The following is a 23,302-nucleotide window of genomic DNA, read 5'->3' as shown; positions in this document are numbered from 1 at the left end:
GTGTCTACTTGTGATGTCCAAGTACAATATCTTGGTAGTACGTTGGTTTGTATGGGCAAGTTCAGGCTCTAGACCAACCACTAGGATTGAAGGCATATTAGATCAATGTACAAGTTGTCTCAAGACTGCGTATTAGTGGCTTTATACAAGCATTGTGTACCTACATATACTCTACTATCATGGTTCTTGTGAATGAATATTATGTAAATTCTGTACAGTAATTATAATAATAAGTCATGTTTTATTACAAAATTATCTGATCATGTCTATCTCACCTTTGCAGCATAATGCCTATTTAGTCATGTGAAAATTATATTGACCTGTGGGCTACAAGGTGACATCTTAGCTGATCGAGCTGACATTAGTAAATTTCTTTAGTACATTGCTAATGAACCCGTCGCCAGGAAAAGCTCGAAGTTGGTCGATCCAGAAGTTGGATCTTTAGTTTTTCTAGGCATGCCTATGAAGATCCCTGAATAGTGACATGCTTTTACACCACCTATCACATGATGTATCGATTTCTATGGTATATATTCATAAAATATTGCTAGTGTTAAATTAGTAGATAACCAGAAAAAGAAAATGTGAAGCATTTACTCAAAGGAAACTTCACTTTACATTCATTTAGACCTAGTGAACTCTACCTGTTCGCTTAACAACTGGCTGAATTGTGTTTCCTCCTTTGCCAATGATGTGGGAATGGTGTGTCCAAGACACGTCAAGCTTCATTGTCACCTTATTGTGTGGTTCTAATTCTTGCCTTACCATTGCACCAGCAAGTCTGACTGCCTCTGGCAAGCCCACCACTCGGACATGCGGATCTGCAACAAGTTAACTTTGTCAAAACTTTTGCATTACTCCTCCCACTAGGGCCAAGCAATCACACAGAAGTCAATACTGTACCACAAACAAAAATCATTCCCCAGGCAATAACAATGAAAATACTTTACCAAAATGGCCAATGGCCATTTATACCTTTACAAGTCAATCCTATTTTTTACCTTCATTTAGGACCCCCCCCCCCCCCCCCCACAAGACTACTAAATTTCTGTTATCTGTAACATGAAGGCTGTTGGTCTTATCGTGATTCCCTAGGTCAACTACAGATCTTCCCCAGGTTTCAATCTACAAGAATTGCCTAACTCCCAATTACTTATTTACCCATTTGGGCATGGTTTCCTTTCATTGTTTACCAATCATTTCTGTCCTGCCCAGGGACTGAACCTAGGGAACCCTGGGTTATTTACTGAGGACAGATCAAGTTTTCTCCAACATTCAGTTCATTAAAATTAATAGAGATTATATTGGGTTAAAAATATGGCACATATTACAATAATAGTGGGAAAATTCCCATAAGTTGGCAAACTTAAACACTGCACTGTGCATAGCACCTTAAGGTGCTCAATGGGTGATGTAAATATTTGTTGAATTTAGAAATATTTTAATGTTTTTTCACTTTGATTTCAAATTAAAATTCTTGAATTTGGCAATATTTTTACTTTGTTTTTAATTTTCAGTGTAATGTTAATAATTCATTAACAACTACACCACAAATTTGTCACAGGTGCACAGTGCAAGGGTTAAGAGATGTGTCTTGCAATATTTGGACAACATTAACTCTTGCCACTTTGATGTACCAATGCACTGTAATTGAGAATAATATGCATATATTTTATTTCTGTAAGCAGAAAGTTGTTCTTGTAAACTGGATTACACACACTTAAAGCTTTATGTGAACCAAACATTAGAGTTGATTTAATGAGGTTTTTAATGTTTCATATTGACAAAATGCAAGAAAATAAGAATAAAATAATTATAATATCTGATTACATTTTGTGTGTGTGTGGATAGGCAGGCAAGAGGGTTACTCAGTAGACAAAATATTGAAGTTCTTGCAAGATAGGATGAAGTGTAACATTATGGTTTATGACTTATGCTATGGGATGTGAAAAAATTGTTTTACTGAGAATTATATCAACTATATATAATATAGTATTTTCCCTTGTAAATTGATGTAAATATGATCTTTATATTGTGCATTATTTAATAAAGAAAAAGAAACTCAAGTTACTAACAATGATTTCTAAAATCTGGAACTTCCAGCTTTAAATACACAAGAAAATCACACTAATGTGATAAATTGATTCTCATTAATGTATCACGTTGGTGTAATTATCTCTTGTAACTGAAGTATTTGTTAGTGTGGCACTGATGCTCCAGGGTCTTTATATGCAACTTCCTAGTTTAGGAAAAATCTATTTGCAGACATTCAAATCCTCCTTTATCAACACTATATATTCCTCAAACCACCGGGTATAAGGACGTAATTCCCGTTAGCCATTTCCTTATTTAATAAGACGTTTTAGATCATTTATAATCATAAGAGATTATGCACTGCTTTGTGGAACCCAAGACTATTAGTATGCAATTACTGTAACACTGAAGATAATGTGACAGGCCTACATAAGTGATTATTAAGCACTAAGCTCTAGTAGTCTAGTAGCCTGTACTTTAAGCCACACAGCGGCCCCGCCTACCACATGGCGAGTCCCTAGTGTGAAAACGTGTTGCAATCACTAGAAATACTTACATAATTTCTGGAAGCTTTGCATTAGATTAATAACCGACATGAGGGGGGTGTTACCACAAATATGCACTGAAGGGAATTATAATCTTTCATAAAGCAGCGCAATAAAATGGCGATAAACAAGTTAAAACGTGAAAGACGTCATGGCTTGCCCTGTCCTACAGCATCATGCACAAGTTGCCCAGACTTACCATCGTCATCAGACGGCAGGTCAATCTCTATGTCTCCGGCGAAGATATCCATCCCCGAGGTCACTAGGTGGAGGAGGGGCGCAACACTACACAAATTAGTATCAAGACTGCGGTTTGAGACTCGTCTGTGTCAGGCCAGGTTCCTCCCACACTCCAGGCTCGGCCATTCCTAGTTACCACACAGCGCCTGCTCTCTCTCTCTCTCTCTCTCTCTCTTCCCCTCTTCTTGACCTCATCAACACACTTTACATTTACTGAAGTGGTGTGATGGGCACATTCTCCACGAACACCGTCAACCACACACCGGCCACGCTAGTCTTCAGGTCCTGCGCCTCGCTGGCCACCTTAATGTCTCTCACTTGCACGCTGTCAAACCCTTCAACGCATAATTCCCTCCCACGAAATACAGATCCCTCTTGTACATGTGTATGATCTTCAAAATGCCGTCAAACCACACTGGCAAGCCTTTAAAAGTAAAACTAATTTGCTATAGCTTCTGAAAAAAAATAATTATTTAAAGTGGCTTGTGAAAACGCAGGCACAAAACAATACCCGTATCAAACCAGTTACAATTATTCGCTATTCTAAACGCACGCGGGCTAACAACCTCGTCTTCCAATGAAACTATCCATGTGTCTGGCATGGGATCTACTCTCTATAATCAGCATGTGTTATCTTGCGTAGGCCATAGGCAAGCCGCAATCATATCAATACCTTATCTTGCGTAATAATCTATGCCACTTTACAGTTATCTCTAAACTCCAGATAACACAGAGGCACTTTAAATCGTGTTGTGTACATCCTCAGGTGTGACAAACCATTTGTTAAATTCCCATCTTGGCAAGAGTTATTACAGCCTGTGGCAGTGGCTGAATTGGTCTTCTCCCCCGCCCCTCCCCACAAAAATTTTTCTAAAAGATGATTATCGTCTCCAACACAGTAGCTGCCTGAAGTTGATAAATACATCTTGCCATTTTTAACAAAACATCGGCATGATGATGATTGATTAAGATTAAGCCACCCAAAAGGAAATGATAGTTCAGAGGTGCTTTTAAAGTTAGAGATCTAAACATATGAAGTTTAATACTGTAATACTAATTACATAGTGAAACATTTCAATAGGCGCGGTATTGTTTATTTAAAACTCAAAATTTGTATTGTTTTTTGTTTTGAGCCAAAATTTTGTATTGTATTATCTCAGCTGTTATTATATCATGAGCTTAACATCATCAAACGACACAAATTCAAATCCCTTTATATTTGCGATTGGTAAAACCTGTACATACATGACATTGATATTTTGTATAAATTATCGGCCATTAACCGCAGCCATTTTTTCTAACTATCCGCCATTTTGTTAATCTAGACGATGCTACCTGCTAGACGGCAGGAGATGCAGGCACGCTTCCCTTCCCGCCTCTGCTATTTCAACCCTCCTAATATAATATTACTTACAGAAATGCAGTCAACAATGTTCACCCTGTAATACTATATTCATTGTGCAGAGGGCACGAATAAAACCCTCAAACCCCAAACTAACATTCCTAAGCCTAGTATAGTCATTTGGGCTAATTCAGTGTTACAAAACTTAACTTTTTGGGGCCCAACGGTCCATTTTTTTTCTACGTTAGACCAAATAGCTGCTCCAAGTGTTAACATTGCAGGAAGATGAGCCGAGTATTTCAATGGTCATTAAGCTTACCCGGCCCAACTGCTGATCTTCCCCCAGGATGCAACCTACTACAGTTGCCTAACTCCCGGATGAATATTTTATTGCGAGGATAACAGCCATCAGACGAGAGGAAACTTGCCCAGCCACTTTTGTCCTGCCTGAGGATTGAACCCGCGCTCCCGGGTTATGAGCCGAGGATGTAGATCACTGTTCTACATCACTAGACTGATAAAAATTAACTACAAGAGAGTGTAAGGATGGAAGAGGATGAGGAGCCATATACCATCTCCCCCCCCCCCTCCTATCAAAACCAGCCTAACCAAGTGGTTTGGTTAATATACAATATTAACTACGTCTCTCGGACGTAGGTTCGAATCCTCGTCACGGCGCTTGTGAATGTTTATACAATATTAATTTTCCTTTCCTACTAGTATGTTTCATGTGACTAGTGGGAAAGAAAAAGCTTATATAAAGGAATGCTACTGCCTTGACCAGGAAAAGGGTCTGGCATGCCAGCGTAGAAGGGGGGGGGGGAGGCTACGCCAAGGGGTCTGGTATATAAAGCATTGCCTATCCGCTTATGAAACCTGTATAACTTTTCTTAATCGTGGCGGCATAATTTGTATTAATGCATGCCGACTAAAGACACTATGATCGAAGAAAGATGTACAGGTTTCGTAAGAGTGCATAAATCATGGTCTAAGATTTGTACCTTATAATATTAACCCGTCCTCTCACAATGCACCGTAATATTAACGTTTTCTACAACTGATAGCTATCTACCTCCCTGCGTTGCGATTCGAACACAAGTCGTCACCGAAGCACTGTTCGAGCAGTCCGTTCTCCTGAGCGTTCCCAACGTCACAAACTGTTTTACTAAATTACCCTAACCTAACCAGAGGACTCGCGAACAGAGAACGGTGCATCAAGTCAATTTCTGAGACGCTACCATTTTCAGTACATCAGATTTTGACCTTAGGGGAATCATAAGTAAAAATGCTATGTACTAGTCAGGAGAACGAGTTCGAGAAATGTTCCCCCATTCATAAACAGGGGGTTTGGCGGGTGCATGGAATCACTTTTGGGTCTGTTTGGAGGACGGCCCGGAATGAAAAACCGTTTACACACCACTCAACTGATTTCGTTCGAACACTTTTGGAACAAGTGCTTCACTAACGAATTTTGTTCAAACCACAACGCTGTAAATGCTTCACTCACGTACAACAAATACAAATACTCGCCAACAGAACCTAAACACCTAACCTATTCCTATGCACAATATGCTAGTGTAATAATTTATATTTGAGATAATTCCCACTTTGAATGAATAGCATGAAAAAAATATGATGCGTCTATGGGGTCGACCGCTGGATGAAATGTACCAGAGTCGAGGACGGGTTGAAATAATCGCCAACAGAGCCTAAACACCTAACCTAACCTATATATGCACAATATGCTATTATAATATTAATTTATATATTCTCGTTTTGAATGAACAGTATATAAAAGTTTATGAATGCGTCTGTGGGGTCGACCACTGGATGTAATGGACTTGAATCGAGGACGGGTTGCATCAGGTGAGTTGTGTGTAAACCTTTTTTTCCCATTCATAAACAGGGAATTTGGCGGTTGGATTAACAAGCATTTTCCCTTTGATGAGGAGGACGGGCTGCTGCTGCTGCTGCTGCTGCTGCAATACCGTTATGCGAATTGGCAAGGTTCGTACGCTTCTGGTTCAACTTGTCCTCTCCAATTTTTACGTCAAAATGTTTACTATAAAACATAGCAGCAAAATTGACGAGCTGGTCTGTTACGTTTCCTATTCGTGTGTTCACAGGTTTGGATTGGGTTAGGTACGTTTAGTATATCATTTTATGACGTGGCAATTAGCGAGGACGGGTTAAGCAAAAGCAAATCGAATTTGACGCTCGTCAAGCCGTGAGAACGGTTAGTACAAACACACAGACTATAAATTTGGAACTCTTGCATAATTGAGTGATCCTTGCCACATGGCTGAAGGCTCTCAGCCTGGGAGTGCAACCTCTTAAGTTCCATCGTAGCCTCACGAAATATTTTCAAACTACGAGGCAAAGTATCTCCACTGTTCATATGATACACTTTATTTTACCTCTACGCAATCCTCATTTTATCCTATTATAAACATTCACAAACCTATCCAAAATATTAAATCTTCAGACCAGCAGGTTTTTAATACAAGATGGCATCACTCCCCCTCCCACCACGACTCCCCCTAAAACACGCAGCTCCCTCCCCTACAACACCCCCCTACTTGCAACATACACCCCCCCTCCAACATCCTGGTTGGTGTAGTGACCACTGACAGTGGGCTGGGAGGAGGCTATCTCTGGGTACTTCACACTTGAATCCTAGGGGGGTGGCTGAGGACTCAACAGAGCAGCCTCTCACCTAATTTCACCCCCAACCCCCTTCCCCAACTCCCAATTACTTTATAATCATTTACGCTGCTTTACCCGCTGCTCATTACACTAGCCCTGATTTCTCGTTGTGCGCGCTTTACTTTACAATATAGCTTTATCGCAGTGCTTTCATAATTAAATGTCAAATTTCCACAATCGCCGATTCTGTCGGGGTAAACTCTACTTGGAAAAATCTTTAGTCGAGCTTATGCCTTGCGACTGTATGGATGCGTACTGGAGCCTGTCAGATCAGACAGCACCAGAGGTCTCCCACAGTACAAACCATCAATCATTTTACACCCAGATCAATTACTATTGGATACACAGGGGGTGGGGGGGGCAGTGCGCCCAGTCTGAACAAACTCTCAAGATCTTTGGCTTCACAGGTGTGTCTGCTATTGACTTCTAAACCGCACGGTATACTGACAGGATTCACCCGTCTAACAGACCTGACTGTCTCAAGTCAGACATTTTATCGCTGATGAAACAGACTACAGTCAATCTTCTTCATTCAGAGCAACGCAGTCATACTAATAAAACAATGACCTTTTAATTAACAGTCAGCTTTAAGTGGTCTTATCTAAAATATTATTTATTACTACACACACCATTGCTTGCTTGCTTGCTCCCTGTCCAACTACTTGGGCTGGACAGTAAAGCGACGGTCACGCTTCATGCAGGTCGGCGTTCAATCCCCGACCGTCCACAAGTGGTTGGGCACCATTGCTTCCCTCCTCTCTCCTCATTCCATTCCAAATCCTTATCCCTTTCAAGTGCTAAATAATGGTAATGGCCTAGCGTCCCCCCCCCCCCCGATAGTTCCTTTCGCTCGGTCCCTCTGAGGGTGTGCTATTAGTATTCCTGGGTCTCTTACTATCACGGCTTTACGGGCTCGCCATAGCCCGTGCTACATGGACACTTCGTTCTAAGTAGCTAAATCTAAAAACAACAACATACCACGGCCGTTGCCTCAACAGTTGGTGATGGTATTCTTACCACTGTATACCGTTACAGCTCCGTTGTCCATGCTACCGTTGGCGCTATTAATGAAGCAGCCGTCGGGAGCCGTCATTACTGATACGACTACTGTTGATGTTGGTGCAAGTCCACAGGCGCCAGGGGGCCCGTCTGAGGGGCATAAAGAAGCCTTGTGAGGGGGTGTGAACACCTCGCTGCCCCCACACCTCTGGTCCCTCGGGCTCCGTCCCTCGGGCTCCGTCCCTCGGGCTCCGTCCCTCGGGCTCCGTCAATATTACCTCTATGTTCAACCCCGGAGTCGCATTTGATTAACCAAATGGTACAAATAGGGCTTCCTTTTCTCCTACCTGAAGATCTTGCCCCGGGGATTCTCACCCCTGGGGGAACCCACAAGTGCCTCCACCCCTCACCCTGGGGGCGGCCAGGACGACGTCCACCACCCCGTCAACACGCCCACGCTGGTGGGCGCCACGGGCGGGGGCAATAGCCCCCTGCACTATGTGAAACATTTTTTATATATACAGGACAGACCAAAATGTACATGTGCTGATCATCACTGTAAATGAATGGCCACATATGATACAGCGAAAAGAAATTTCATACACGCAACCCACTCACCCGGTCCCCCCCCCCTATACCCCAGACAACTCTCTGCCCCCCCCCCCCCTTCCTCAATCACCCCCTCCTACCCTACCCGGCCCTGTCCTCCCCCCTTCACTACACCCCCTCCCCCGACTCAACAGGTGGAATTAAGCAGACACCTACAAACAAAAATCATGCCAATTAAAACGAGTATGTCCAGACTCTAGAAGCGAGAGCTCTGCATTTTATAAACTCATTAATGTGAACCACGCATAATTAAATGTTGCCCATTTGTACCTGTAGCATCTTGGTAAGTTACCCAACATGGGTTACTAGCAGTAAATAGGTACCTGGGAGTTCAGCTGCTACGGGCTGCTTCCTGGGGGTATGTAACAAAAAGGAGGCCTGGTCGAGGACCGGGCCGCGGGGACGCTAAGCCCCGAAACCATCTCAAGATACCCCTCAAGATAGGCACTAGTGGCGTCACCGTGGTCCAGTAAGAGTGTGCGTTATGACCACCCGAGCAACACCTTCATTTCCCCCCATGAAATAATTCTGAACCTGGGTACAAGTGACAGGATGAACAACCCAGCGGGTTTTCTTCCTATTGGGGAGTGTTGTACATGCTGCTATGGCGGTGTGTCCACTCACAAGATGAGTGGTGCTGCCCAATAAACTCGCTTCGGGGCAAAATAAAAAATAATTCTGAACTTACAGATGGGTGGATTATAAGTACTTAAGCAATAGGTACATTATATGACGCCACCATTTGGTCACCATTTGGTCCGGGAGACATCTCCCGTCACGCAGGGTGCAGTCGCACCTCCACAGATCTCCAGTATCATCTCTTGATACTGGTAATGGCTCAAAAGGGCCACCACTTGCGGGCTATTCATGCCCGTGCCACCTCTTGGGTGGCTTAATCTTTATCAATCAATCTATATGCCGCCACTAGTTACTCTCACCTTCTCGGGCAACAGACATCAACCTACTGCATCTTAACCTCGCTCTTAAATTGTTAGGCTAACGCAACAATCAACTGAACACAGCTCAAGTATATTCTTAAAGATTTATGGGGGGGGATAGGAGGAACTTTACACAGATTTAGGAGTGCACATCACACCAACCCTGTCTCCTGAAGCCCACATGAAAAGAACATCTGAGGCGTATACAAGGCTGGCTAACATCAGAACTGCCTTCAGGAACCTGTGTAAGGAATCATTCAGAATCTTGTATACCACTTATGTAAGACCAATCCTGGAGTATGCGGCCCCAGCATGGAGCCCGTACCTTGTTAAGCACAAGACTATAACTGGAAAAAGTTCAGAGATATGCCACTAGACTAGTCCCAGACCTAAGACGCGTGAGTTACAAGAAGTCTGCGTGAAATGCACCTCACGACACTGGAAGACAAGAGTAAGGGGAGACATGATCACTACCTACAAAATTCTCAGAGGAATTGACAGGGTAGATAAGGATAAACTATTCAACACTGGTGGTACGCGAACAAGGGGACACAGGTGGAAACTGAGTACCCACATGAGCCACAAGGACGTTAGAAAGAACTTTTTCAGCATCAGTAGTTAACAGATGGACTGCATTAGGCAGTGATGTTGGGGAGGCTGACTCCATACACAGTTTCAAGTGTAGATATGACAGAGCCCAGTAGGCTCAGGAATTTGTACATCAGTTGATTGACAGTTGAGAGGCGGGACCAAAGAGCCAGAGCTCAACCCCCGCAAGCACAATTAGGTGAGTACACACACAATGGGTAAGGGAAGTTTTTTTTTTATATCCCATCTAGTACACCCACAGATGCCGGAATAGTGTTAAATCCCTGGACAATAAGCCCAACCTCTCCAGCACCATAAATCTACTAATGTCAAAATAAACCCGTGGAAAGATAAGGGCATTAGGACGCAAGGGAGGGGGTGATGTGGGGGGGGGGGGCCAGATGAAATGCGAGGGTGTCCAGTTTACTCGCCTAGTTGTACTTGCGGGGGCTGAGCTTTGGCTCTTTGGTCCCGCCTCTCAACTGCCAATCAACTGGTGCACAGATTCTTGAGCCTACTGGGCTCTATCATATCTACAGTGTTCGCCTACATGGGTATGCTAGGTCCAGCCCCACCACCTTCCCAACACATTATTTCTTCAATGCAGTGATAAGTTTCCACGTTATCATATTTACAATTAAAATTGTATGTGGAGTTAGATTCACCCACTACCATGTTTATTCCCCTTTCTTTGACAGCACTAACACCCACACCCTACGGCTACACCCACCCCTGCCAGGGGGGGGGTTGGGAAAGGCAGTCCTACTCTGAACAAATCCACAAGGGCCGTGACGAGGATTCGAACCTACGTCCGAGAGCATCCCAGACGTGTCTTAATCCTCGTCATGGCCCTTGTGGGTTTGTTCATATGATGCATCACGCTATTGTGATTTCTGTGTGTAAAGTACTTCCCTAGTTTGCTTGCAAAGGTTGAGCTTCAGCTCTTTGGTCCCACAAGCTTGTGTGAGGCGCCAAATTCTTTTATGGAATTTTATAGATATCAAATACCTTCACACACGCCAGAGACGTCAATCTGATCCGTTAATACTTTCATTTCCTACTTGATCGCTGTTGCCTAATGTACTTCGCTAAGCATGACTCTGCTCCCCCCTCAAGCCACACTGATGTTTGGAAACAATCTGCACCCTCACGACCACTAAAAACATCCACGTGTTTTAAGCATTTTCGGAGGACTAATTTGGCGGGAATCTCTGCACGAGAGACGATGTAGTCTTGTGTGCCGCCTTTGTTTATAATAGGTACAAAGCACTAGATTCACACAGCACCGCTCCTGTGCCAGGTAAGTCCACTACGGGCTCACCATAGCCCGTGCTACTTGGAACCTGTTCCGAGTAGCTGAATCTATAACAACAACAACTAGATCCTCTCTAGTTGTTGTTGTTGAGGCTGTTGAGGCGCGCGAGTTGCCGAAAGGGAGGGGAGGGGGGGGGGAGAGGGTGTAAGTGGGGATGGATTAGCAGGTTAAGGAGTTTCAAGTTTCTAGCGGATATTGCATCAAAAGTTTTCAAGTTCAGATCAATGAGACCGAGCGACACACAACACTGACACTGGGAAAACTTCCTCGAACTGAATTGGAGAAGAAACCACCACAGCTAAAACTGCCACTCGTGACATCGAGTGCTCCTCATAACGAGGAATTCAGTTTTTTTTTTAGTTTAGTTCATTTATTATGCACCCCATACCCATCTTGTGGACGGTAGTGGAAAGGGTTACAGAGGCACATAATGGGCTCAGGGACTGAACCCCACAATTCATTTGTGGGGTTCAATCCCTGAGCCCATTATGTGCCTCTAATTCACAACTAGAAAAGCTCGTTCAAGGCTGCGAATACCCTCTATATTGACACTGAAACGGTAGTAGCCAGATCTGCCCAGTACGAGGCACTTAAATATTAAAAATAAACTCCGTCTAAGTAGAGAGCGAGTCATAACGTAGCAGAAAATTAAGATAACCAACCCACACCTGAACAAATTTAATGGATCATGTTTAATGGGGAGCCGGTCGGCCGAGCGGACAGCACACTGGACTTGTGATCCTGTGGTCCCGGGATCGATCCCGGTCGCCGGCGAGAAACAAATGGGCAGAGTTTCTTTCATCCTATGCCCTTGTTACCTAGCAGTAAAATAGGTACCTGGGTGTTAGTCAGTTGTCACGGGCTGCTTCCCAGGGGTGGAGGCCTGGTCGAGGACCGAGCCGCGGGGACACTAAAGCCCCGAAATCATCTCAAGATAACCTGAAGATAACCATTATCCAGTTACACGACTTTACAGTGATAGAGATAATTCTAAATTAACTATGATAGAACACCGCCCTCCTTTCCTCCCCTGCTCTACAACCAGGTAAATAAAACACACTAGCTAGAAACCCCACGCTAAACATGCACAAACTATTTAGCACGGGGTGGAACACTAACAAGAGATTACGGGCTCACCATAGCCCGTGCTACTTGGAAATGGTTCAGAGTGGCTGAATCTATAACAAGAGGACATGGATGGAAACCTTAGTACCCAAAAGCCCCACACACACAATGTTCTCAGTGTCAGCAGTTACTGTATCGGTAGATGGAATGTAATACTAAAAGATGTTGTGGCGGCAGACTACATAATCTATTTCAAATGTAAGTATGATGAAGACAGTTTCATCAGACTCACTAGCCAAAAACTGTCACTGCTTTAACTGTTGTACAGGTAAAAATACCTCCAAATTTCTCACAGAAAAGGAGCAAATAAAGAAGAAAATTCTCCCAACTATCAAAAGTCGTCACAGAGCCGAAGTAGCGGAAGACAGACTCGCTGCGATGTGGTACGAACAAGCCACTGGGTAATACTCTCATGCCTGGCAAAAACCTATCCATAGACACTGCAGTAGCCATACAAGTGCTTGGCTACAAGTGCTGCTGCGAGGTAATAAACCCAACCTACCTTGCGATGATTACGGGACTAAGCGTCCCCGGGGCCCGGTCCTCGACCAGGCCTCCTAAATTACTTGAAGTGTCAGATTAATTTATTACCAATACTTAAAAAGACAGTCGTTACACACAAATCACAATAGCGTGATGCATCAAATGAACAAATCCACAAGGGCCGTGACCAGGGTTCGAACCTACGTCCGAGAGCATCCCAGACGCTGCCTTAATCGACTGGGCTACGACATGGTAAAAAGAATTGCAACCAGAAGTTCTACTGCCCTTACTTGGACCCTGTAGCCTCTCCGAGACACAAATCAGGGTTTTGCAAACCATGCAACATCTGGTTGCAATTCTTTTACCATGTAGTAGCGCAGTCAATTAAGGCAGCGTCTGGGATGCTCTCTGACTAGATTCGAACCCTCGTCACGGCCCTTGTGAATGTGTTCAAGAGAGTCGTATCTGTGGAACAGATGCAGAAATGCCACTATTGCATGACTTGCTGGAATGTGAAGCAACTAAAGACGCTGAAGGAGATCATATGGAGTACTTCATACCCAAGACTTCTACAAATTAAGAGAGATTATCAGGCAACATCACCGTGACAAGGTAACTGAGGAAAGGATAGAAGAACAAATCAGTGAATCTGTACGATGGTACAACATGGTTGTAGCTGGCAATCCCAGTCATTATGGACGAAGGAGGAGGAGGACGAGGGAGAGAATCAGTATTAGCATGAATCCATCTTGGATACAAATATCCATGGAGATTTGGAATGGAAACAACAGTTGAGCAGCGGAGTTGCAGAATCTGTTATGAGTGACGGACACCGCCTTGTCCACTACCAGAGATAACGTGGACATCTAAGAATCACTAGAAATGTGTAGAATAATAAACCCCACATTGTTTAAGTTAGGAAAATATTTGTCGAATAAAGATACTGTTCTTAAAAGATTTCCCCCCCCCCCCAATTTTGCACCTACAAGATAACGTAAGATTTTAAGGGTTGACAAATGTTAATGTTCTTGTTTGAGAAGCTGTTCACTTGAGACAGTTAAGAAAGTCCCAGCTGTGTCTGGGTACAAGTGACAGGATAAACAACCCAGCGGGTTTTCTTGTTTTTGGGGAGTGTTGTACATGCTGCTATGGCGGTGTGCCCACTCACAGGATGTGTGGCGCTGCCCAATAAACTCCTCTCGATTCAAAATGAAAAAATTTAATTAGGAGCAGCTGCATTAAATGCAAAATCCACAGCGACTACAATGGTTAAAAAGCAGTTGAAGAATGGGACACACTAGTGAACACTTTGCATCTATATCCGCCACCGAGATAACGTTATAGAAACTATAAAACGTTATAGAGACTATAAAACCAAAGCGAAAAGAAGGAAACTCTACCTTTATTTAAAACTTTGACCCCAAATAACACAGTAACAAGGGTGTCGTAAATAACCGAACTCAATTACAGGCTCACTATACCTATATAGACATTTTGTTCAGAGTAGCAGAGTTTATAAAAAAAGTAAATATGATAGAACTCAATAGGCTCAGGAACCTTTACACAAGGCAACTGATTTGAAAGGTGGGACCAAAGAGCCGAAGCTCAACCCCCCCCCCCTTCCCACCCTCAATCACAGCTAGAGGAATACAGACCCATTACTGAATATGGCGATAAGAGCAAGCAATTAACTGCCTTTCAGGCGTCTGGAACCACTAATATATAAATAGCACTCCTATTGACAGGGATTGGGAGGTGGACACATTGCCGGCTCAATGTTCCCAGAATCGCCCCATGACTCCGCCTCAGAAATATTGGAAATCCGTGTCCAACGCCCCGTTCGTCTGCGGCTGGATGGGTATCCGGCGCCGAGGTTCAAGCGTTCGCACAAGCCCCGGATTGATGGCTTCAATTACGGCCGTCTGAAGGGCCAACCAGCGGCCAACAACCGCACCTCTATGGTCCAGCTCGTTTACTTGTTTGTTCTCACGCTATTACGGGCCTCGGCTAGGGAGGGGGAGGGGGGGGGGATACTTAGAGCAATCTTGTGGGCCACCCCCCCCCCCTTCACAGTACTGTTACCCCTTACCATAATCCTCACTGTACCCCTCGCCACAACCTCTACTACCACCCCCGTAAAACACCCCCTCCCCCCCTTCCATTGCCCCCCGAAACCAATAATACATTTTCTTTAAGGGGGGGGGGGGGTGAAGAGGTTAGGTAGGAAAGTTTTCCTTTGATATCTTCATTTTGATTTCTAACAGTTATATTTATTCTTTTACCGAGTTTGTTTATTTTAAGACCATTCCCTCAACGACTACCCGTCGAACCACTTGGGCTGAACGGTAGATCGACGGTCTCGCTTCATGCAGGTCGGCGTTCAATACCCGACCGTCCAAGTGGTTGGTCACCATTCCTTTCCCCTCGTCTCATTCCAAATCCTAATATCCTGACCCCTTCCAAGTGCTATATAGTCGTAGGGCTTGGCGCTTTTCCTTGATAGTTCCCTTCCTTTCAACGACTACCCTCAAAACCACCACCTACATCCCCCCCCCGTTCCCCCTAATCCCCCCCCCCTCCCCCAGCATAACTCGGCAGCAGCAGCATGAGGGAGTCAGACAAGGACAGGAGAGAGAGAGAAAACACACTACAAACCACTGGGTAGACAGGTATCGTGTATCAGGGTAAAAATGTGAGATATGAAACCTGGGAACATTTGACTCAGAGCCCCATTAACGAGGCGTGTCTGGAGATGACCTTCAATAAGGCACAGTGTCACCACTGTGGAATGAGAGGAGGAAGGGGGCAGGGAAGACGGGGCTACCTTGAGATACGTTGACCAGACCACACACTAGAAAGTGAAGGGGGGACGACGTTTCGGTCCGTCCTGGACCATTATTCTCATGTCGATTGTAGATTGATTCTCCAGGACGGACCGAAACGTCGTCGTCCCTTCACTTTCTAGTGTGTGGTTTGGTCAACATATTTCAGCCACGTTATTGTGACTCCTCGTCTACATAGCTTTAAATATCATTAGATGGTTTCGGGGCTTAGCGTCCCCACGGCCCGGTCCTCGACCAGGCCTACAGTATAATTATTACTAACAGGCGAGAGAGAAGGGGGAGGGAAGAGAACAAGGAGGATGATGAGTAGATAAGAGAACGGAGAATAGCAGTATATTAGAGCACGGGAGTATAGTGGTGCAAGAGCCCGCTTATCAAGGCGGAATCTGGAGGCTGAGGTGGACGGCGTCAAACCTGCCAGCCATCACAAGTACTACCAGGTCACCATCACGATTACGGGCTATTCATGCCCGTGCCACCTCTTGGGTGGCCTAATCTTTATCAATCACCATCACGAGAAAGAACGTTTACTGTCCGGGGATATATTCACAATCTGTGTTCTAAGCCAACTTTTGAACGCTTAATATTTTATACAGAAGTAGCATGCAAAACCTAACATTTTATTTTCAAGTACTGTATAGTATTTTACTGTAAACACAAATTTGTACTTAAATATTTGGTCATATACAGATATTCGCTGCGGTGGAGCTCTGCTCTATACTCTATGGAATCCACAACTCTATACTGCTAAATATGCTGATAGATAGATATAGATAGATATATATATATATATATATATATATATATATATATATATATATATATATATATATATATATATATATATATATATATATATATATATATATATATATATATATATATATATATATATATATATATATATATATATATTTATTTTCTAAACCTCAATAAGGGGGTTGGAATCCACCATTGTTACGTGTATTGAATACGTGATACAACTTTAAACCCTTTGTTAACAAGGCTCATCAATAAAGTACTTTAGTCCAATCATTTATAAATTGCTATACAAGGCAGTGTTCCCGATGAATTATAACCGTCGTACACCACACAGCGTAATCTAGACCCTGCGGGGTCACCCATCCAGTTACTGGCGACACGAGTAGAGTAAAACTTGAGTAAAACTAGCATCACCCACTGACTGACTGATGAAGATTAAGCCACCCAAAAGGTGGCACGGGCATGAATGTGGTGGCCCTTTTGAGCCATTACCAGTATCATTAGCTGATACTGGAGATCTGTGGAGGTGCGACTGCACCCTGCGTGACGGGAGATGCCTCCCGTGATCACCCACTGCACTGAGCCAGCCTCGGTTACATACAGTACTCTCCAGGGAACCATTTTGCCGTAAGCTCGGCAGGTAATGTTTAGGGTCTACAAGATACCTCAACACAGTTGGCTTTACTAATATTACACTGAACAAGCTGGTCTTGCGATTGAAATACAACCAGTTAAAAGAAAACGCCCGAAACGCATTGCGTAATAGTGGCTTTAGGCATTGTATGTACTAGCTATCTATATATCAATCCATTAATGTAACATCACTTGTATGTATGTACCTTACCTGAATAAACATAATTTATTTATATTTAAAACACTGTACCATCAAAGAATTTATACAGGCGCAAGACCTACCTCCACAAATCCTACATCCTAAACACAAGTTATAAAATTAACCACAGGCTAAAATACACAACCCATCACACCCCGTAAAGCTCTACGAACAACTGCCACCCGTTAAGGTCACTTAGAATAGAGAACATTTCTAACTTTCTAACGGCAACAAACTAATCGAACACCCTCTTCCCCAGGCTTCCAGAGGCACAGTGCCAGCAACACAGGTGCAACGCGCACAAACGCACGCGCGCGTAGATTATTCCATGAACTCATGCTGAGGGGGGGGGGGAGGCAGACAGCTCTTGCGAGGTCCCCCATAACCATGGGGGACGGCTGTGTCAACACGGTGACCCATCCAGTTACTGGCCATACCCAACCGCTCCTAATAGAACGTCGCCGCATGTGTACACACTTTCTACCTACAGCCACACAATTGTTGTACAGTACTACAACAATGCTTCCTGGGGGTGGAGGCCTGGAGGCCTGCTTCCTGGGGGTGGAGGCCTGGTCGAGGACCGGGCCGCGGGAACACTAAAAAAAAAAAAGTCCCGAAATCATCTCATCTCATCTCTCAAGATACTAGAAAAAGGAAGCGGCTCACGAAACTGACTATATACCCCGTTTTCTGTTTCGGTTCCTCTAGTAGGTTAGTATTAACCTAACCTACTACATTAGGTTAATCTAATAACCTAGATAAATAGGTCGCACGATAGTACGACCGTTTCTTGACGTTGGGGAACCTTAGGAGGACGGGCTGTTATATCATCTAACACTTAATACCTTCGGCGTGGATCTGGTCGGCAATATTACTTGGGAGTATTCATAATTTTCAGTTTAAAAACTTTCACAAAAAAATCTCGCTTTAAGGAAATTAGTCGTACGAGGAGGCGAGGTTTGCACTGGTATTCACCAAGGACCAGGGTGGAGGTCACCCTCCACGCCGCCCCGCTGTAGCCTAACGCCTGTAGCTCGTTAAAAAACTTTCCGACCCCCTCAATCCTTTTGGCGGGAAAAACCTCTTAGGCCTGGGCACAATCCCCCAAGAGAGAGACACGACATTACCCTTGGGACAATAGGGAATGAGATTGCTTCAGCGGGATAAGATTTATATCTACATATACACGCACAATACACAAACATTCCAGTTACAGCCCCGCTCCTGTGTCGGGCAAGTCCACTACGGGCTCACCATGACTATGGTGGAACTTGGCTACTTGGAACTTTTGGTTCATAGTAACTGAACCTAAAACACCACAAACATCAGCGAGAATGGAACCGCGGCGGCGACACAGCGAGGTATAGCGCGCTCACAACCTCCTACCACACTTTACCCGGACGAGCGGTGGTGGTGGCGCCACGTGGCCCGCCAGCCAACTGTGCCACTACCTGTGTGACTCAAGCCCAGGGAAGGCCAGAGGGGAGATGGGAGGATGGGAGAGGTGGGGGAGGGGGGAGGACGCATGCACCGAGAGATGGAAGAGGGAAGCATCTGGGAAATGGGAAGGAAAGGGGAGGGGTGAAGTGAGGGAATTTAGACACACAAAACCTGAATTACAAAAAAAATAAGCTATCAAAGCAGTTTTGTACAAGTGTATTCAAGCAACAGACGACACGTTACTGAGACGATAGTCGTACACCAGCTGCACCAGGAGACCCGGGACATCCTGCGGCCAACAGCGCCAGGGAGGAGGGGCGGCGATCCACTAAAACCATCTTCCTTTAGATACATGTGTCATACAAACACTTCAGCCCCAACACCGGGTAATATGGTGACAAGCCTACACTAACACGTTGACTTCATTAATGACAAGCGTACACTAACACGTTGACTTCATTAATGACAAGCGTACACTAACACGTTGACTTCATTAATGACAAGCGTACACTAACACGTTGACTTCATTAATGACAAGCGTACACTAACACGTTGACTTCATTAATGACAAGCGTACACTAACACGTTGACTTCATTAATGACAAGCGTACACTAACACGTTGACTTCATTAACTTGACAAGTTACCTTCTACCGTAGATGAACTAAGACGAGGCAATATTTCCTCGGCTGGCCTGGATCCCCTAGAGCGGCCCCCTCGGCTGGCCTGGATCCCCTAGAGCGGCCCCCTCGGCTGGCCTGGATCCCCTAGAGCGGCCCCCTCGGCTGGCCTGGATCCCCTAGAGCGGCCCCCTCGGCTGGCCTGGATCCCCTAGAGCGGCCCCCCTTCCCCCTCGGCTGGCCCGTCTTCCACACAAGACAGCGCCAGCCCATCCACCGTAAATCTCTTAACGTAACCATATTTCACCCGCCCGTTTCTTCTCACCAACAACGTCAACTTCACAACTGCATCAGCAACTAAATCACCTCCGACCGACAGTCACAAACTCCAAGAGCAAATCCTCAGGACGTCTCTCGCTAAATAAATTTAAGACAAAGTCCACATCAGATATAAACTGGAGGCATCTTCATCCCAATCTTAAAATAGATGTCAAGATTTACAGTTGCGCGGGGGATTAATTTGATCAAGAAATAAGCTAACGGGGGAGGAAGATACATTTGCCTTGAGCGTTGTTTAACACTGACTCAAAAGAGTGACCCGGGTTCAATCTGGTACCAGACAGAGCAGAAACGGTTGGACATGGTTTTTTTTTCTTGTTTTTCACCTATTTGAGTTCGACGTGTGTTGTGGTTGTGTGTTGCATCCTGGGGAAGGTCCATAGTTGGACTAGCCCTGGGGGGAGAGGGGGAAGGGAATTATTAGGAGAAATCGCCAAGCCAATTACGACTATATAGCACTTGAAAGGGATCAGGATAGGGATTTGGGATGGGACGGAGGAGGAAAGGAATGGTGCCCAACCACTTGTGGACGGTCGGGGATTGAACGCTGACCTGCATGAAGCGAGACCGTCGCTCTACCGTCCAGCACAAGTGGTTGGGTGGAAAGGGGGGGATGAGGGACTCGACAAACCTTAGAACAGGCTTCCTGTTATCGACAGCGGGAATGTTATCTTTTGGCTCTCGAGTCGGTACTCTGAATGATACTTGGTAATCTTTTAATACTTGTGGCAGATATAGTCTTCCTGTCTAGGTGCCCCTTATTAACAAGGAGAACGTACAGAGAACTATTAAACTACCAGTAAGGAAAGAGGAAAGCACTTACTAGGCTAATACAAATAAGATAAGTTTCTTGGGTGTCACCCTCCTGTACTCTACCCCCTTTGCCTCCGTCCAGGGAGAGCGGGGGTGGGGGGGGGGGGGTATATCCGATCTAATAGGGTCGTCTTCATCCTTGACTCAACAACCGTCACATATAACAAGTGTAGTGGTCTCCGCTCTCGTCTAAAAGCACACTGAATAGGAAAGGCTCAATATGCGAGTAAGAGATCTTCAGTTATTTTTACAGTGCTAGTGTGTGTGGGGGGGGACCCACCTCAAGTCGGTGGTTAAGATGAGAGGGGGAGGAGAGGGGGGGTAGAGGGGGGGACGGGGGCACAAACACGTGCAAGCACGCGCACACAGGCAAGCAAGTTCAAGTATGTTTATTGAGACAAGAAAGAAATACATCTCAAAGGGATAGAGTAGCTTTGGCTATTTCTACCCACCCCCCCCCCCTGGACACAGGCAAGTACAACCATCTCTCCCCCCCCCCCCCTCCTCCCCCTCCCCTCACACTCGTCGGTACACCCATTTTTATATATTATAAAAATCCTGAATGAGGATTTCAGGACAGGCTACGCCAGTCGTGCGGGGCGTCATTTTAATTTTTTTTTTTTTTTAAATTTTGCCCCGAGGGGCGAGTTTATTGGGCAGCGCCACTCATCCTGTGAGTGGCCACACCGCCATAGTGACAGTATTGGGCAGCGTCACTCATCCTGTGAGTGGCCACACCGCCATAGTGACAGTATTGGGCAGCGCCACTCATCCTGTGAGTGGCCACACCGCCATAGTGACAGTATTGGGCAGCGCCACTCATCCTGTGAGTGGCCACACCGCCATAGTGACAGTATTGGGCAGCGCCACTCATCCTGTGAGTGGCCACACCGCCATAGTGACAGTATTGGGCAGCGCCACTCATCCTGTGAGTGGCCACACCGCCATAGTGACAGTATTGGGCAGCGCCACTCATCCTGTGAGTGGCCACACCGCCATAGTGACAGTATTGGGCAGCGCCACTCATCTTGTGAGTGGCCACACCGCCATAGCAGCATGTACAACACTCCCCAATAGGAAGAAAACCCGCTGGGTTGTTCATCCTGTCACGTGTACCCAGACACAGCTGGGAGCGGGGCGTCATCTCGCTAAGGTCTCCCCGGCTTGGTCACTTTCATAATTACACGCTTGCTTCACCACACCTACGGTGCCAACTCCTGCCTCTAGTTGAACTCTTTACACTCCAAACTCCTTGCTTGAATTTCCCCGAAGGTCATAATACACCGTTATTTTTGTTTTATTTCTTTACAGAGAAATTTACTTTAGTAAATTTACTTTAGGACGGACCGAAACGTCGTCGTCCCTTCACCTTCTAGTGTGTGGTCTGGTCAAACTACTTCAGCCACGTTGTGACTCATCGCCTGCTCATTTTAGTAATTTACTGGTGTAAATTACTTTAATTTACTGGTGTAAATTACTAGCGACTCCTGTTAACATGCCGAGAGCTTTTCTTGCACTACCAGTGGCAAGAAAAAATCAGATTGTCTGCTTAAGATTTCAACAGTTGTGAATTGTTACGCAAACCCGGGATTCTTGTTAAACTTGGCTAAAAATATCTTTAATATCACTTTGTTGTGACTCATACCAGTGAAAATGTACTTGTATACGGATTATAGACTATTTAACCCGACTAATAGGCCTCCATCAAGCCGGACGTAAGCAGTTTAGCATTTAGCAGTAAAATAGGTACCTGGGAGTTAGGACACCTGCTACGGGCTGCTTCCTGGGGGTGTGTAACAAAACAGGAGGCCTGGTCGAGGACAGGGCCGCGGGGACGCCAAGCCCCGAAACCATCAAGTTGGTTTTGTACATCAATATACACCAGTTGATTGACGGTTGAGAGCCGGGACCAAAGAGCCAAACCTCAAGCCCCGCAAGCACAACTGAGTACACACACACACACACACACACACACACACACACTAGGAAGCATTAGGAAGTGTTGTGATGTGGTGGAGGCTGACTCCATACACAGTTTCAAGTGTAGATATGATAGAGCCCAAAGGCTCAGGAACCTGTACACCAGTTGATTGACAGTTGAGAGGCGGGACCAAAGAGCCAGAGCTCAACCCCCGCAAGCACAACTAGGTGAGTACACACACACACACACACACACACACAAATCAATGTTCTGAAGAATCATTCAGAACTTTGTATACCACATATGTCAGGCCAATCCTGGAGTATGCAGCCCCAGCATGGAGTCCATATCTAGTCAAGGATAAGACTAAACTGGAAAAGGTTCAAAGGTTTGCCACCAGACTAGTACCCGAGCTGAGAGGTATGAGCTACGAGGAGAGACTACGGGAATTAAACCTCACTTCGCTGGAAGACAGAAGAGTTAGGGGGGACATGATCACCACATTCAAGATTCTGAAGGGGATTGATAGGGTAGATAAAGAGTCTATTTAACACAAGGGGAACACGCACAAGGGGACACAGGTGGAAACTGAGTGCCCAAATGAGCCACAGAGATATTAGAAAGAACTTTTTTAGTGTCAGAGTGGTTGACAAATGGAATGCATTAGGGGGTGATGTGGTGGAGGCTCACTCCATACACAGTTTCAAGTGTAGATATGACAGAGCCCGATAGGCTCAGGAATCTGTACACCTGTTGATTGACGGTTGAGAGGCGGGACCAAAGAGCCAGAGCTCAACCCCCGCAAACAC

At 45.1% G+C, this 23,302-nt stretch overlaps 1 protein-coding gene across 11 annotated transcripts in view; it reads right to left on the bottom strand.

The window, feature by feature from the left end:
• Positions 1 to 23,302, bottom strand: part of LOC123770030 (protein bicaudal C) — a 79,898-nt gene that overhangs the window by 24,432 nt on the left and 32,164 nt on the right. For 10 of the 11 annotated variants that reach the window (XM_045761598.2, XM_045761599.2, XM_069301416.1 and 7 more), the window contains one exon: positions 645 to 821. In XM_045761598.2, the coding sequence (XP_045617554.1) occupies positions 645 to 821 (177 nt within the window). Of the gene's footprint in view, positions 1 to 644; positions 822 to 2,778; positions 3,005 to 23,302 lie in introns of those variants that run through there. The other variant, XM_045761609.2, reaches the window with a different exon arrangement.

The sequence above is a fragment of the Procambarus clarkii genome, chromosome 45 (assembly GCF_040958095.1).
Source record: "Procambarus clarkii isolate CNS0578487 chromosome 45, FALCON_Pclarkii_2.0, whole genome shotgun sequence".
Lineage (NCBI taxonomy): Eukaryota > Metazoa > Arthropoda > Malacostraca > Decapoda > Cambaridae > Procambarus > Procambarus clarkii.
This window is presented reverse-complemented; position numbering and strand designations above follow the sequence as displayed.